This window comes from Cryptotermes secundus, unplaced genomic scaffold, assembly GCF_002891405.2.
Source record: "Cryptotermes secundus unplaced genomic scaffold, Csec_1.0 scaffold639, whole genome shotgun sequence".
Taxonomy (NCBI): Eukaryota; Metazoa; Arthropoda; class Insecta; order Blattodea; family Kalotermitidae; genus Cryptotermes; species Cryptotermes secundus.
This window is the reverse complement of record NW_019743157.1, coordinates 482,896-498,495: the sequence shown is the minus strand read 5'-3', so window position 1 is coordinate 498,495 and position 15,600 is coordinate 482,896. Positions and strand designations below refer to the sequence as shown.

Here is a 15,600-nt window from a genome sequence, read left to right as displayed (position 1 = left end):
TAATTGGCGGGGGAAACGGAAGTTCACGGTGAAAACCTATCTCAGTACCAAAAAAACAAACTCCGTGACCAGTATTCCGCAAGCGAACTATACCGACCGAGCGACCGCCGCTTGTCAGCGAAGTTAGTGCCAATTTTTGCTGTTAGAAGGTGTCACGTGGTTAGCGCAACGAATCCCCACGGCCGTTAATGTCGGTTTTCTAAACCGGAGCCTCTTTTTCCTTGAAATAGCTCCTCATTTACCCTCACGAGGCTGAGTGGACCCCGTTACAGACCCACTACTTCTCAGAAAATCTGGTAGCGCCGGGAATCGAACCCGAGACCTCCGGATCTGTAGGCAGGAACTCTGACCACTAGACCACAGAGGCTGTCACTTTCTCCAATACAAATCCTACAGGACCTGACGTAGTACTGAACCCGGGCATCAGCGACTGTCTGAGATGTCTCCATTACTCGAAATAAGATCTACAGTTCTTCTACAGAAGGATTCAGAGCAAGAAGTATGATATTAAATTTTGAAGTTGAGATTAACAGAAAGCAAAATGCAGGACAGAGCTTCAGAATAACAGACAGTGTAGCGACAGATGAGGGTCTGAACTGGTAACAATGCTATAATTTCTTCGTCCATACCTCAAGATTGCGGCCGTGTTCTTCATAATCTCATAACAAATGCATTTCTTTCTTTCTTCTTGTCACCTTTGTGTGTCACATTCTTCGCCCATCTCATTATCCTTAGTTGGTTTCATCGTCGAAATGATAGTTCATGAAGGATAAAAACTGTTAAGTTCGTCATTATAGAATCTTCTGGGCCCTCCTGTCACTTGCAGATCCCCTCCTCAGTTCTGTATATGCAGACATCCTCAATCAGTGTTCTTTCTTTAATGCGATATACACTCGTTCTCCTATGGTCACGAGGCTGCGCCGTCATCACCTGGTGATGTGTACCGTTATGTCGTAATAAGAAAAAAATCTCTATTCTGTTTTCATACGTCGGTGGGAAATTCAAACGTATTTGTACAGAACCCCCCCCCCCCCCGCCAAAGGTTTTCTACACAAGTTGTGTCGTACCCTGGTTCATGGAGTAGATGGCCTCTACCATTTTACATACCTATTCCTGCCGTCTGTAATTTTACATAGTTTTTAGAGGGCCGCCTCTGTGGTCTAGTGGTCAGAGTTCATGTCTACAGATCCAGAGATCCCGGGTTTGATTCCCGCCGCTACCAGATTTTCTGGGAAGTAGTGGTTCTGGAACGGGGTCCACTCAGCCTCGTGAGGATAATTGAGGAGCTATTTAAGGAAATAGCGGCTCCGGTCTAGAGAACCGAAATTAACGGCCATGGGGATCCGTTGCGCTGACCACGCGACACCCTCAATCCGCTAAAGTTGGTATTAACTTCGCCGACTAGCGGCGGTCGCTCGGTCGTTATAGTTCGCTTGCGGGCTAAAAGCCAAGGAGTTTTTAGTTTTTCAAAATTCTGGCTAAGATATGTCAAGGTAAAAGGATTCTGAACTGAATTGTGGGAAGCATGCCGCAGCTTCAGTGTGCTTCAATTTCTTCGTTAATGCGATACCGCTTCTATGTTGCTTCCCAACATTTATACTCGTATTTTGCCTTGATTGCGAAAGATTTGTTGAGTGAGCTACTAAATTTTCTCTTCGTTTATTATAGACCAAGCTCCTTATTAGCGTCTTTATGGTATTTCCCCCAGTAACATAATATACTTATTGAATTCCAGTTTCTCCTAATCTTACAATTTCCTAAACGAGATATATTTTATTTTTTACGCAGAGAGGATTCGGTTAAGGCTCTGTGGTTCTCAGAACGGCAGTGGTTTCCAAAATTTTGGGGCACGCCACGCTGTGGTGGGGGGATATATTGTTGGGGTCGTTTTATGTAAAAATTGAATTGGTTACAACTTTCAAAATATCAAGAGTTCCATTGTTTAATTTCGTGCATTTGTAAAACCATGATACAGTGCGGTCGCATTTCGTGCGAATTTCAAATAGCTCGATAACAAAAATATTAATGAAAACTCACTTTATGCACACATTTTTAAATAATACGAAATTATCCCTATGAGAAACCTTGTCTTGAATTATGCGAAATCTTCAGGAACGCATAACATGCGACTGCACTTCTCATGTTACGAACTGACTTAAAAAGAACCAAAGGTATGTTGATCTTAGAAACGAAAAACTGAAGAGTGTGGCCATTGTAAAATTAAGGAGGAGAGTCCGAAGAAATCTCTGCTAAGTTGAGAGTGTGTCATTGCTAGGGCCCGGATCTTTATGCGCTATAAACACTTAAAATATGCTCTAAAAAGCGGGAAAATATGCACTTAAGAAGCAGGTCACTTTGAATAGACTCACCTATTTACTTGTATCCTTCACTGCAGAAAGTAGCATCACAATAGGCAACTAGAAGTCTTTCAGTGTTTTCTGGAGACAAACTACGTCTGTTGTCCGTCAAAATGAGTTTATAGGCTGAGAATGATCTTTCTACATCAATTGGCGCGATTGGACAGTGTTTATACACTGGCGCCGAAGGTTCGGAACATTCATCTGGCAAATACACCCAAATTCCACTCAAGTACTAACTAATTGACCGAATCTCTTTTAGTCCTGGGTTCGAATTCAACACCATTTCTAACTTGCATTTAATCTTGTCTCCAATTTCGCCTAGTGCGAAATTCAGTGAACAAGTTGCTTTCTGAACGAGTTCAAGTGAGTCGTGAAGGAGAGCACCACAAGATTCTAAGCTCTCAATGGCTTTTGAAAATGTAGAAAAATGTGCATGGATAAAATTCACATCATGATAAACATTATCACTTTCAATCACCACTTTTGCTTCACGGACACATGCATTCTCATCTTCAAGTTTTGTAACCACTTCTTTTACTTGATTGAAATTCTCCTGATAATATGAAACTGCAGATATCCATGTCCCCCACCTAGTTAGTTAGGACAGGTTAAGGTGGCAGAGGAACCTGAGGTAGGCAGTATTTGTAGAACTGGACACTAGCCGGTGCTTTCAGAAACAATTTTTTCCCATTTGCAATTAAATCCTTAACGGCTGGAGACTGTGCGCGTATTTTTCTGCAATACGGTGTAATCCTTGAGCTAAACAGGTTACGTGTATAAGATAAGATTTGCTGCTTTCAACATATAGAAAGCTCCATCTGTGAGCAATGCAAGCACCTTACAACAATTATTCTCAATTCCAGATGGCCATAGTAGTCGCAGAGAATCATTTACAGATCTTGCTATTGTGCTATGGTTGGTTTTCTCTAGTACTTTGCAAGCAAGAAGATGAGGTTTGCCGGTTTTGTCTGGATGTAGCTTAACAACTACGAAATTTACTATGCATCGGCCACATAAATCGGTTGTCTTATCCTTAATTTCAAACATATATGCAGAAATATGCTCTTACGTTTAAAATATGCAATAACGACCAAAAACCCTCAAAATATGCATTTTCAAAAAAATCTGGGCCCTAGTCAGTAAGGTTAAGTGCGTGTTATTCCCGCAGGAGAGCGTTGACACGCCGCTGGTAGAGCGAAGGAAGAACTGGTTTCAGCGGCAGCTGAATCGAATGGGGTCTGTGCGCTCCTCCAGCACCACCTACTCTTCAGGCCTCTTTGGTAGAGGGCGCCACAACTCGGTGTATTCAAGTCCAGAAGCGGGACCTCCTGGGCCCCCGGGAGGGCCTAACTCCGTGCTACAGCACAAGATGTCGTTTTACGACAGATTTGTGAGCCGCAAGTCCGGTCGGGGGCAGCACCGCGGCGCCAGTAGACAAGGTGCGTATTCACTCTGCAGCCACTGCAGATTCTTACAGAATTGTCTCATATACAGTAAGTAACCGCCAATCTGGTTACAGTTCAACCGGATTGAAAAATGAAGTAAAAAGGTAAAGTTGTCCCTGTGCTTAACTAATTAAACACTGAGGCATGAAGGCGTATAGGGGGGAGTGGATCTATAGATCCACGTTTTCTTGACCTCAGCACTAGTTGGAGGTGAGTGGTCAGCTTCACGCCCAGGCCTCTTTACCTGCGGGGAATTATTTTTTTTTAATTCGCTTAGTGGGCGGTGGAGTCCAACTGGGTCCACTGATTGGCCTATTGTAGCCTGCCCCGGGTGATTATGATGATGGAGAATTTGGTGGAATGAAGATTGGCAGGGGAAACCGAAGTAAAGTAAAAAGTAAGTAAAGTAAAGCTATCCCTGTAACAGGCCGTGAAGGCCCATAAGGGTGTGAGACGTTGAGGGTCCCACATTATCTAGACAATCAGCTCAAAGATGGCGGTAAGGTTGTCAGCCTTACGCGCCGGCCGCGCTTCACTCCCCAGGAAAATCATTTAATTAATTCCTGGTACTCATTTATCTTAGAGGCTGAGTAAACCCCAGGGCCTAGTGCGATGATCTCATCGGGAGGGGAAAACCGAAGTACTCGGAGAAAACCCGCCCCAGCGCCACTTTTTCCACCACAAATCCTACTTGACCAAACTAGGGATCGAACCCGGGCCGCCGCGGTGAGAAGCCAGCGACTAACCGCTTGAGCTATGGCGCGTCCTACCCGCGAGGAAAGAGCCCCCGGTACCCATTGGACAGGAGGCTGGGTGAACCCCAGAAACAGTGTAGAAGATGTGGAGAAGAGAAAATTCTTGACCCTATCGGAACTCGAACTCCGACCTCTCAATCGTCCAGCCCGTAGCCAGTCGCTATACCGACTGCGCTATCCCGGCTCCGTTCACAGTTCAATACAGACTTTAAAGTAATGAATGAATTAATTAAATGAATCACATGTCTGTTCAGGCAAAATTTGACAATTTCTTGAAACCCGCATTTCTTTGTATCCTTTTCTTTTGTATATGCACATGAGTGTACGTACACCAGTTATTAAGCAATTTGAAATAATGATATTTAAATGAGAATAAATGTTATTCACTAACTTATAATTTTCTCGCGTTGAATTTACGGTTGATTACTCATTTGTCGATCACTTAGGGGTGTTACAGCAGCTAGGCTGACGTCGATGGCTGGATGAGAAATAAATGATGGTTTGGAAGGATGCGGGAGTGGTCTAATCTAGGTAATATTCTGACATTTGCCTGGAGGGTCTCAAGAGAATCGCCAAAAATCTGTGTGGGATAGTCGCCGTTCAGGTGTAGAGTTGAACGGGGCACCTTCCGAATACTGCTACAGCAACCCCCTTGATCATATTTCTTTTTAGCTATCCCTGTAACAGGCCGTGAAGGCCCATAGGGTTGTGAGACGTCAAAAGCTGACACATCTTCTAGACAATTGGCTCACAGATGGCGGTGAGGTTCTCAGCCTTCCTCGCCGGCCGCCCTTTATCCCCCAGGGAGATTCGTGGTACTCATTTCTGTTAGGGGCTGAGCCCTTTATTATATAGTTGAGAGAATGTAGAAGAAGACTAAGAATTAATACAAAAACAAACAAAGAAATTGCGAAAAATTTAAATGGCTATACAGAAGTGAGACGTGATGGAATATTTTTGTGTCGAATTATGGAATCAACATATAAGAATTAATTTAAACATTCAGCATTATTTTATGTTACCCCAAATTTGTTGTTAGTGCCGGTCACGGCAGCCAAGCGGTCTAAGGCATGAACTGTCTTCGCTCGCTCGGAAGTCGGGATCGTGGGTTCAGATCTGTTTCCTGTGAGGTACTAACTTAATTCTTATACACTGCCGGTCACGGTAGCCGAGCGGTCTAAGGCATGAACTGTCTTTGCTTCCCCGGAAGCCGGAATCGTAGGTTCGAATACCACACAAGACATGGATGTTTGGTATGTATGTGCGTTTCTTCTGTGTTTGTGTTGTCCTGTGTTTAGATAGCGGCCTTGCGACGAGCTGATCACCCGTCCAAGGAGTCCTATCGTCTGTAAAATGATCATGAAACTGAGAAATCAGCCCTCTGCTCCAAAGTTGGAGCAAGAGGAGAGAATAAGAAGTTGGTTAGTGTCAGTAATGATGTGAAGAACGAGGAAGGACGCTGTGGCGACCTATTTCAAGGTGTTATTCCGAAATTCTTGCGCAGAATCATGCATGCAAAGCAAGCATCTGGTTGGCCGATAACAGTATACAGCACAGCACAGACATAGCGCAGTAAGTGATTAGCAGGACCCGGATTTTGATGACCTGAATATATTTAAAAAAATGACGTATAAAATGACCAAAAAATCCAGAAAAATGACCTAAAATATGACCCAGAAATGTAATATGCAGGGCCCGGATTTTGACGACCCGAAAATATTCAAAAAATTGCCTATAAAATGACCGAAAAATATCCAGAAAAGTGACCTAAAGGAGAAAAGAAAGAACACTTCGCTTCCATGTTATTCACATTTCAGAAAACACATGAAGAAAAGTTCCTTAAAATGGCCAAAAATGACAAGAAATACCATTAAAAGTCCAAAAAATTACCCCCATAATGAAAAAATGACCTTAAACCTAAAAATGTAAAAAAATGACAAAAAATTGCCTATAAAATTTACATATCTGTAACAAGCATCTCATATCCGAGATTTATATATTTAAGAGCATCGCATAAGATACGAGGGAAAAAAGATGACATGTCATCAAAATCCGGGCCCTGGTGATTAGGAACGGTCTGGCCTACCCGAATTGGATTCCTGGCGTGGGCAAAAAGATTTCTCTTCGCTGCAGCTACCAAACAAGTTCTGGAGCTTAGTCTCCAAAGTTAAGGCAGGCGGAGCACAAAGCTAATAGCACACATCTCTCTGTAGTAGAACCTCCATTTAATTATCAATTCTCCATCTTGTGGGTAACGTAACAAGCCCCAACTAGGGCGGGAGAATATAGCATTGTTGTCATGTCTTTATTTAATCTCCGAATATCAAAAGATGTAGTTGCAAAATTCCAGTGTTTAGTGGAGCACACATCGGTCCGTTTAGCGGATCAGCCCTTGCAAATAAAACGCGCATTTTAAGTTCTTGAGGCGTATTATAATAAGTCTGTATATCATTTACCCATGAAAAATAGCAGCTGTCATAACTTAAATTGGCGGCTTTTCACTGTAGGATTTAAATTTGGAAGTTCTAACGTTCACATGAACACAGATAATGTTATCTGAATAGTGGATATACTCCGTGGCTTTAGTCCGCAAGCGAACTATACCGACCGAGCGTCCGCCGCTTGTCGGCGAAGTTAGTGCCAACTTTTTGCGGATAGAGGGTGTCGCGTTGTATGCGCAACGAATCCCCACGGCCGTTAATATCCGTTTTCTAGACCGGAGCCGCAGTTTCCTTGAAATAGCTCCTCAGTTATCATCATGAGGCTGAGTGGACCTCGTTGCAGACCCACTACTTCTCAGAAAAAGCTGGTAGCGCCGGTAATCGAACCCTAGACCTCTGGATCTGTAGCCAGGAACCACTAGACTACAGAGGCGGTCCGTGAATAGTGGATATAGTTTCTGAACCCCCCGGTACAGTCATCAGATTCCTACATATAATCATGAAAGGATGACCTCAACGGCAAGAAAGGATAGTCAGTACTTTGAGAGTGATTCGCAAATGGTGAACGTCCCCACTAAATTTATTGACGATTTTTTGTCTCTCCGTCATTAAATTACGCTTAAGTCCTCAGACGAGTAATTTGGACTCTGATGATAGGATCTTCAGACTCTGCTGTTCCATCTCTCCGGTCAATAACACATACGAGTACAAAGAAGTTTAGAAGCCGCGTCTGTCTTATGCAGTTTGCAACTATTCTCAGAAGGCTATCAGCAAAAAGATAGAAAAAAGAAGCTGTAGTTCGTAATTACGAATATATTGAAGAAGTTCCCGTATTCTTGTCATGCGAGTGGCCAAATTATAGGTTGTGTTCTACATATCTTCCTGCAACTTAATTTGTCAAAATAATTGCTTATCTGTTCTTCATAACATAATAGACTGACATGGCTTTGTAAAATTTTAATGTTGTTCCTTTTGTTGTGTTATCTGATAATAACGTTAAACTTGTATAATCTAAATCACAGTCTTTAACATACCACTCACCCACTCGTGGAGCTGAGCCCTTCTTGAGATGGCGCCGGTTGTACAGTTACTCAAGAACTTTCAAGCATTTTATGGAACCATAAGGTTCATTGCCGTGTTCACAAGAGTCTTCCCCTGGTCCCTATTCTGAACCAGATCAATTCAACCCTTACCACCCCACCCTGTTTCCCTAAAATTAATTTAAATATTGTCGTTCCGCCTAAGTCTAGGTCTGCCTATTGGTCTTTTTCCTTCTGGCTCTCCCACCGATATCCCATATGCATTTCTCTTCTTCCCCCCATGCGTTCTACATTCCCTCTAATATTCCTTAATTTGAAACATTCTGGGTTAAAACGGGACTTTTTTTTCCGTTGTACTGTTGCCATTGTGTCAGTAGTCAACGGCGGAGTTTGTGTGCATTTAGAAACCACCGATAGTCATGTCAGCAGGCTTCGAATTGTCAGCGCATTTCTTATATAACAACGAATTTCCGGTGGTGTGTTGCAAAAACTGTCGTGATTCTTCCCGGTGATCTGCCAACTTTTGTTTCTCACGTTTTCGCTCTGCGTGGCAGCCCAGATATAATTTTCCTTTTACTTGTAACTTTTTTTGTAATTTCATCTTTTAAACTTAGGGCTCGTCCGCCCTGCTAGTGTGTTCTTGCGCGCGTGCATGAGAGGAAGAGCATTTGTCTCTAGCCAGGCCTCCTATGAAAGTTTAGCTTTGTGCTCTTAGGTTGGTAACCGTGGGACAAATGAGGGAGATTTGAATTTCCCAAGGCGGGAAGTATGAAGATTGTTGTTGGGTTTCTCCGAAAAGTTTTATAACACTGTTTAGTCTAGTAGAATGTCACCAACGTTTCAGATAAACGCGCTACTTTTAAAACTTTGTTAACCCCGTGTAGTCTGGTAGAACTTCGCCATTGTTTCGGAGGAATCTGCGTCCTCTTTCTTAATGTTGAAAATAAACTAGAATAGTTTTGACGACTGAGGCAATTTCTTTGCTAATTTCGTGTATTGGGGCAAGACGTTACCGACGTTTCGAAAGAACTCGCTGCCTATATCTTCGTGATAGGTAAATAGCTGAGGGTAGTTTTATACCCTGAAAATGGGTAATTACTTTGGTAATTACCCAACAGAAGCCTGTAATCATATTCAGAGCAGAGCGAACCTCAAATCTTACTCAAATAACAAACCTCTTCTCCTGTTATCTCTTGAATTACCACGTTTCGAAGCCTTCATAAGGAGATATAAAGGGTGATATTCTTCGTTTCAGTAGCGCCATGACACTAATCAGAAAAGTACACAGTACGACAGTGAAATGACACGGTTCACACACACACACACAAGACCTTGGTCGGTATTCTAAACATACATTCCCAGCGATTTCTGTATCATTTACGGAGGCTTTCACAGGTCTGGAAGTTGTCTGCCTTCAGAGATACGAATGCGCATGCTCTGCACAGGATGCAATTACAACAAAGGTAATCAACTCACGACTGCGCAAAGCGATACACCGTAAGATGCAGGAATAATCACTGCTGCGTGTAGATGACGGACTGTTGAAGTGGCAAGGACGTGTGAAGAGAAATGTCGCAGATATCCACGTGTACTGAAGCCGGATAGCTCAGTCAGAATTCGAGGAATCTGCGTTCGATTTGTTGACTCTCCTTTCCACAGTGTCCAGGCCAACCAAGCTATCTGTCGAATGGGTACACTCCCCTCTAGCCAGTGTCGAGGTTACTAAACATAGACCTATACCTCCAACCTCTTCCACACGTCTTCTTGGCCTGGTGATGCTGACCACTATCTGATGATGGAAGAGGTTAGGGAAAGACTGGCAGTGAGTAAACAAATAACGGACAGAGTTCATATGAAAAGGCGCAATCTCAGGAAATTAAACGAGGTCTCCTTACTTTTACTTTTCATTTTCTAGCCCATAACTCAACAACGAATTTGTTGAAGAAGAAATTGATAATTCCAATGAAACAAGACAAGAAAAAGAAGAAACTTAAAAAAAACTGTTGAAATTAAATATGTAAAGTAAAAAAAAAGTAAATCTATCCCTGTACCAGGCCGTGAAGGCCCATGGGGCTGTGAGACGTTGAGGGTCCCACATTATGTAGACAATCGGCTCAAAAATGGCGGTAGGGTTGTCAGCCTTACGCGCCGGCCGCGCTTTACTCCACAGGAAAATTATTTAATTAATTCTTGATACTCATTTCTGTTGCGGCTGGAAGGATTAGGTCAACTGAAAAAAATCCAGTGACCTCATCGGGACTTGAACCCGCGACCTTCCGGCTTGTAGCATAGCCCCTCAACCACTACGCTACCGCACAAATGAAAACATATAAGGAACAAATCGAAGCCACAAATATGTCAAGAATCTTAATATTATCCTGTCATTACTTTTGCTAACGATACTCGCCAAAATACGATTAAATTAACCTATTATAGAAAAGTAAGCTAATTATGAAAACTATTATTATGAAAAACTAACGAATTTGTGTAATATTTGTACTCTCATTAATTATTTTAATATAATTTATATGTTAGTTACTCGTATATACAAATTTGGTCAGAGGGCTTGAAGATTGACTAACGTTACGGAAGAATGACACTTCAATATGAAGATGGCTGCTTGGGCCAAAGGAAAATTTACGGAAGTGTTGTAAAGATTCAGAGTGTTGCTGGAGTTGGTGGTGAATAGATGTAAAGATGGCTCAAACGGAAAATATTTTACTCTGAAGAAATGAGGAAACTTGTGTATCGTTTGGCTACATGAATTGAATTTTATAAATATGCAAAGTATATGTAACTAGGCGCCCTCATTTTGTCAGCACAACTAATAATGAAAGTGTATTGATGTTTTTTTTTCGTTGGCTCTACAGCCCCCCTGGGCCCTGCCCTCTGATTATTTTTTAGTTTAATCATCATTTTACAGACGGTAGGACTCCTTGGACGGGTGATCAGCTCGTCGCAAGACCTCTACCTAAACACAGCACAACACAAACACAGAATAAACACATACACAAACAAATCATCGGTGCCTTTTATGAGATTCGAACACACGATCCCGGCTTCCGAGCGAGCGAAGACAGTTCATGCCTTAGACCGCTCGGCTACCGTGACCGGCATATATTGAATTAATCACAACAAAAATTACCTCGAATTTTATATTTACCTTCATATTTGCAAACGGAGTTAATATATCGGTCAATTTTTAAATGATTGTACGAGGAAATTCATACGAGACAGAAATAAAAACTTATAGGCGTAATAGATTGATATCAACTGGCCAAAAACTAATCCTGTTTAGGGTCGAGACTCACTGATAGTCAATACGCATAAATCTTTCTCCTTTTACAAAAGATTTCCGTGGAGGGGAACATAATGAGTCTTTAAATAATTTTTTGTAGCTGCCCAGCTTTCGCCGGGCACTTGCGAGATTCGCCGATAATATAGAGGTGATAGCAGAAACGATTTTGACCCAATCCCTGAATTTTTCAAATTGGCAGAAACAGGAAAACGAACCCGACATTTGAATTAGAGGGACACCGGTGTGCCCAGCCTCCTGTCCAATGGGTACCGGGAACGATTTCCCCCGGGATAAAGAGGCCGGTGGCGTGAAGCCGACCACTCACATCCATCTAGTCCAGAGGTCAAGAATGATGGACCTGTACCTCTACTCTTCAACATGTCTTCATGTCATAATGCTTAATTGAGCACAGGGACAACTTTACCTTGAACTCAACTTACCGATGTGCAATGCGATTAATCGAACTGTCATTCAACAAAATGCATCGTCTGTTGCAGGCACTACCAAGATGAACGGGTCAGTAGTACCTATGGCTCTGAAGAATCGACCCCGAATTCCCACACCGGACGTAACCAAAGAGGTGGTTGATCGCGAGAACAAGCTCGCAAGCATGAACATTGTCAGCGGAACGAGTGGAGGTTCCTCCACGCCGGCGGTGCTGAATGGCGTGCACCACCACCATCACCATCACCAAGGGTACTCGACCGAGCTACCAGTTGTGCAGGTGGTGCTGTCCCCAATACAGGAAACGGAAGGTGGTTCTGGCGGACACCACCATCACCACCAGGGCGGACCAGGAGGCACCGCTGCCCTAGCCCACGCGGTCCTGTCGCCTGCTCTCAAGACGGCAGGCATCAGCTCCGTCACGCTGAACGGCAACCCAGGCACAGCGACTGCTGTTCTCGCTACAGCACCCGTCAACGTGGCTATGAGCACCATGACGCTCACGCCAGTCACGATGAGTCAGCCTCTGCTCACGTCCCTAGGGTTCAGCAACGTGAGCAGCGCCCCTAACACACCACCACAGTCCCTGCAGGTGGTACAGCCAACCGTGACGCTCACAGAACTCAGTTCTGGTTCCGAGGAAGACGGGACAAACAGCGCTAACGAGAGCGCTTCGCGGGAAGATCGCAGCAGGAAGGCGAGCGTCGCGTCGCAGGCCAATTCCACCAAGCGCGGCGAAGTGTATGTGTAGCCACTGCATAGTGAACCGCAATAAATTATCCGTAGGTAGAAGCGACGTGAATGTGTTCGGAAGTCATTTTACTGAGTCACTTCTCCGACAGTATGGAAGGACATTGCAGTCCCCAGACTGAAGTCTAAGAATAGTAAATACTGAGACACTCAAGACTGGAGATAGAAATGTGTAACAATAATATGAATTATGATTGTTCACTAGTGGGTGCACATTAGGTTATAAAAGCCTGACTGGTAATTATTAGGATCAAAAGAGAGTCAACTGGAACCGAAGTTCAATTTTGGAGACTGCAAAAAGGCAGCAGACTTTGAAGGACAGGTAGTTGTAGATATTTCTGCTGAGATAAATAAATTGCATTAGTATGAAAATTAAAAATAAATGACTCGAACAGCAGAGTACGTTGAGAAGTGGTCAAGAAGAAAAGTGTGCCAAGTTTTAATATTTAATAGTATTGTCAGTAAGAGTGAGTGAACAGGCTTGTATGAAATTCTGAATTGGCTGTGATGTCAACAAGCCAGAGTTGAGAGGTATTCCTGTTTACATCAATATACGCAGCGAAATATCTTCCTGTATCAGGACAAGTTGCATGCATGATCATGAGACACTATGCAGTAACTCACTGCTATAGCTGGATATATACATATTTAACGATGACATAAATATATTACCATAACTTCAAGTCCCTAGGTATTAAAATTGATCGCAGATGGTGCTGAGTGACTATATGGGAGTGGTACTATTAATAATGTGCGTTGAAATGTTGTCATGCCTTGCCTTTGTCTATGACCCAAAGGGATCAGATTACAATCCCAACTGAATTTCTTATGTACAGAAACTATGATTTTATTTTTGTGTCCTAGTTTAGCTTTTCACATTCCAACAAGTTTTTACATGACTATTCTTGTATTATGTCTCATATACAATATATACAGGCAGTATACTCAAACTGCATAACATTGTTTATCCAACAAAGAATTTATTTTTAAAGTTTAAAATTTTGAGATATGTTGAATATCTGCAAGTGTGATTGTTCAAGCAGTATTTCGAATCATACTTATACTTACTTAGCCAAGCTGCGTATGCTACAGTCGTCACAACTGAGACTCATGTTTAGGAGTATTAGATTGTTTGAGGAAGGTTCCTTATAAATATGAGGGTTGTTCAAAGAACATTCATTTGTGAGTTGTTCATATTGAAGGAATAAAGGCTGTTAAAGCAATCCCCATGGGCATTGAGGCTGGTATCCCATTGCAGCATTTGCTGATGGGTTCCCTCCACAGACACCTCCCTGGGCTGCTGATTGCATCCAATTGAAGCGCTCTCCAATGGTCCCCTCCACAGAGAATTTCCTTGGCTGCTACAGGCATCGTCTTGCAGCACCATCTGATGGTTCCCCTCTACAGAAAACTCACTGGCCTGCTGGAACCACGGCACCTCTGTGGCCTTGGCTTCTTTCTCTGACCAAAATCTAGGGACATTTGGCATTCTTTTGAAGGGCAGAACACAGCCAAGCATAGCTAATCATATGAATGGATTTTACTTGAACAACCATAATAATATCTTAAAGTGTACTTAATTAACAAAGCTTCATATCTACAGTCATCTCAAATGAAACTGTTATTTTTTAATATTAGATATTCTGATATGGCTTGCTATTGATAAGTACGTACAAGCAGTGGGAAATAGAGAAGTGGGAAATCCCTGTAGGCATGACCAGACCACAATTATATATGCACTTGAACACACAACCCAGTACATAAGCAACTATGTATGATGTTGTTATTATTATTTAATTTTATTTTGAACATTGTTTTCATGATTGAATTTTAAACATTTAGTTTAAATATACAATTATATGGCTGTATTTATACAAAATCATTGTTACATTTATTACCATTACATATTATCACTAACAACCTGAAAGGCTAGGCCCATTGGATTGTTCCATTACCGTTAAAAATTTCACTTTACCAATACAACATTTTACAGACACATATGCTTAATTCCCTAGATATTTCCCATTATCATCTGTAGACATGCCTCACATGAAAGATTGGCATTTTACACTTGGTTAGAAGACTTGGGATCTCTGTTCTACCTGTTTTGACAGGCAAATACTATGAAAGTTCCCAAAGATGTGTAACTATATGGACCAGGACCCTTCTTGAGAAGCTGAAGTCCCCTCAGCAAGTTAAAAAAAATACCCAACTTTCAGAGAGCGCAACATACCATTAGCAACCTCACTGCCATTTGTGAGCCGATTGTGTAAAGTAAATGTGGGAGCCTCAACATCTCACAACCGTACGGGCCTTCACTGCTTGTTAGAGGGATAACTTTACTTTAACTTTACTCTACTGGCAACTATGAGGCTGTGACTGTCTCTTTCCAGTTCATAATTTACTGGTCATCATTATCATTCAAAATTATATAGTCTCAGATAATGACAGGATCATAAAATGAATCAAAAGTAATATTTCTGGGTCCCCAAAGTGATTTTTTTCCACAGATTTTCTGACCAAAATTTTGTATGCATTTCTCCTCCCATGTGTGCTGCATGTCCAACCCACCTCATCATCCTTGATTTGATTGCCCTGTTTGTGTTGTAAGAGCCGGGCTAGCATAGTCGGTATAGAGACTTGCTATGGGCTAGACTGAGACGATCGGAGTTCGAGTCCCAGAAGGATCAAGAATTTTATCTTCTCCACGTTGTTTAGACGGGCTCTGGGGCCCACCCAGCTTCCTGTTCAATGGGTACTGGGGACTCTTTTCCCAGGGATAAAGCGGCCGGGGCCTGAAGCTGACCACTCACCTCCAACTAGTGCTGAGGTCAAGAAAATGTGGATCTATACATCCACTGACCCATACACCATCATGGTGTAGTGCTTAATTACTTAAGCACAGGAACAATTTTTAATTGTGTTGTATTTAACGTTGTGAAAGAAATGAGTTTATCCTTGAAAATGGAATTAAAATTTGCAATGCATCTTATACATGAACACATATTATTTTTAAAATTTTCCTCTGTAAAACATTATGAATCATAAACCCAGTGCATGTTGTATA

The 15,600-nt window shown here is 42.3% G+C and overlaps 1 protein-coding gene and 1 non-coding gene across 2 annotated transcripts in view; both read left to right on the top strand.

Annotated features, from left to right (window-relative positions):
• LOC111873920 (bestrophin-2) overlaps window positions 1-14,010 on the top strand; it is a 204,519-nt gene extending 190,509 nt beyond the window's left edge. Inside the window, exons 9-10 of the mRNA XM_023869014.2 lie at window positions 3,529-3,799; window positions 11,837-14,010. Coding sequence (XP_023724782.1) covers window positions 3,529-3,799; window positions 11,837-12,534 — 969 coding nt within the window. The 3' untranslated portion in view covers window positions 12,535-14,010. The remainder of the gene's footprint in view (window positions 1-3,528; window positions 3,800-11,836) is intronic.
• On the top strand, window positions 11,345-11,460 carry LOC111873938. The gene has a single exon (XR_002844455.1). It is a non-coding gene; the product is annotated as a U5 spliceosomal RNA (small nuclear RNA).
• Window positions 14,011-15,600: the final 1,590 nt, after the last annotated feature.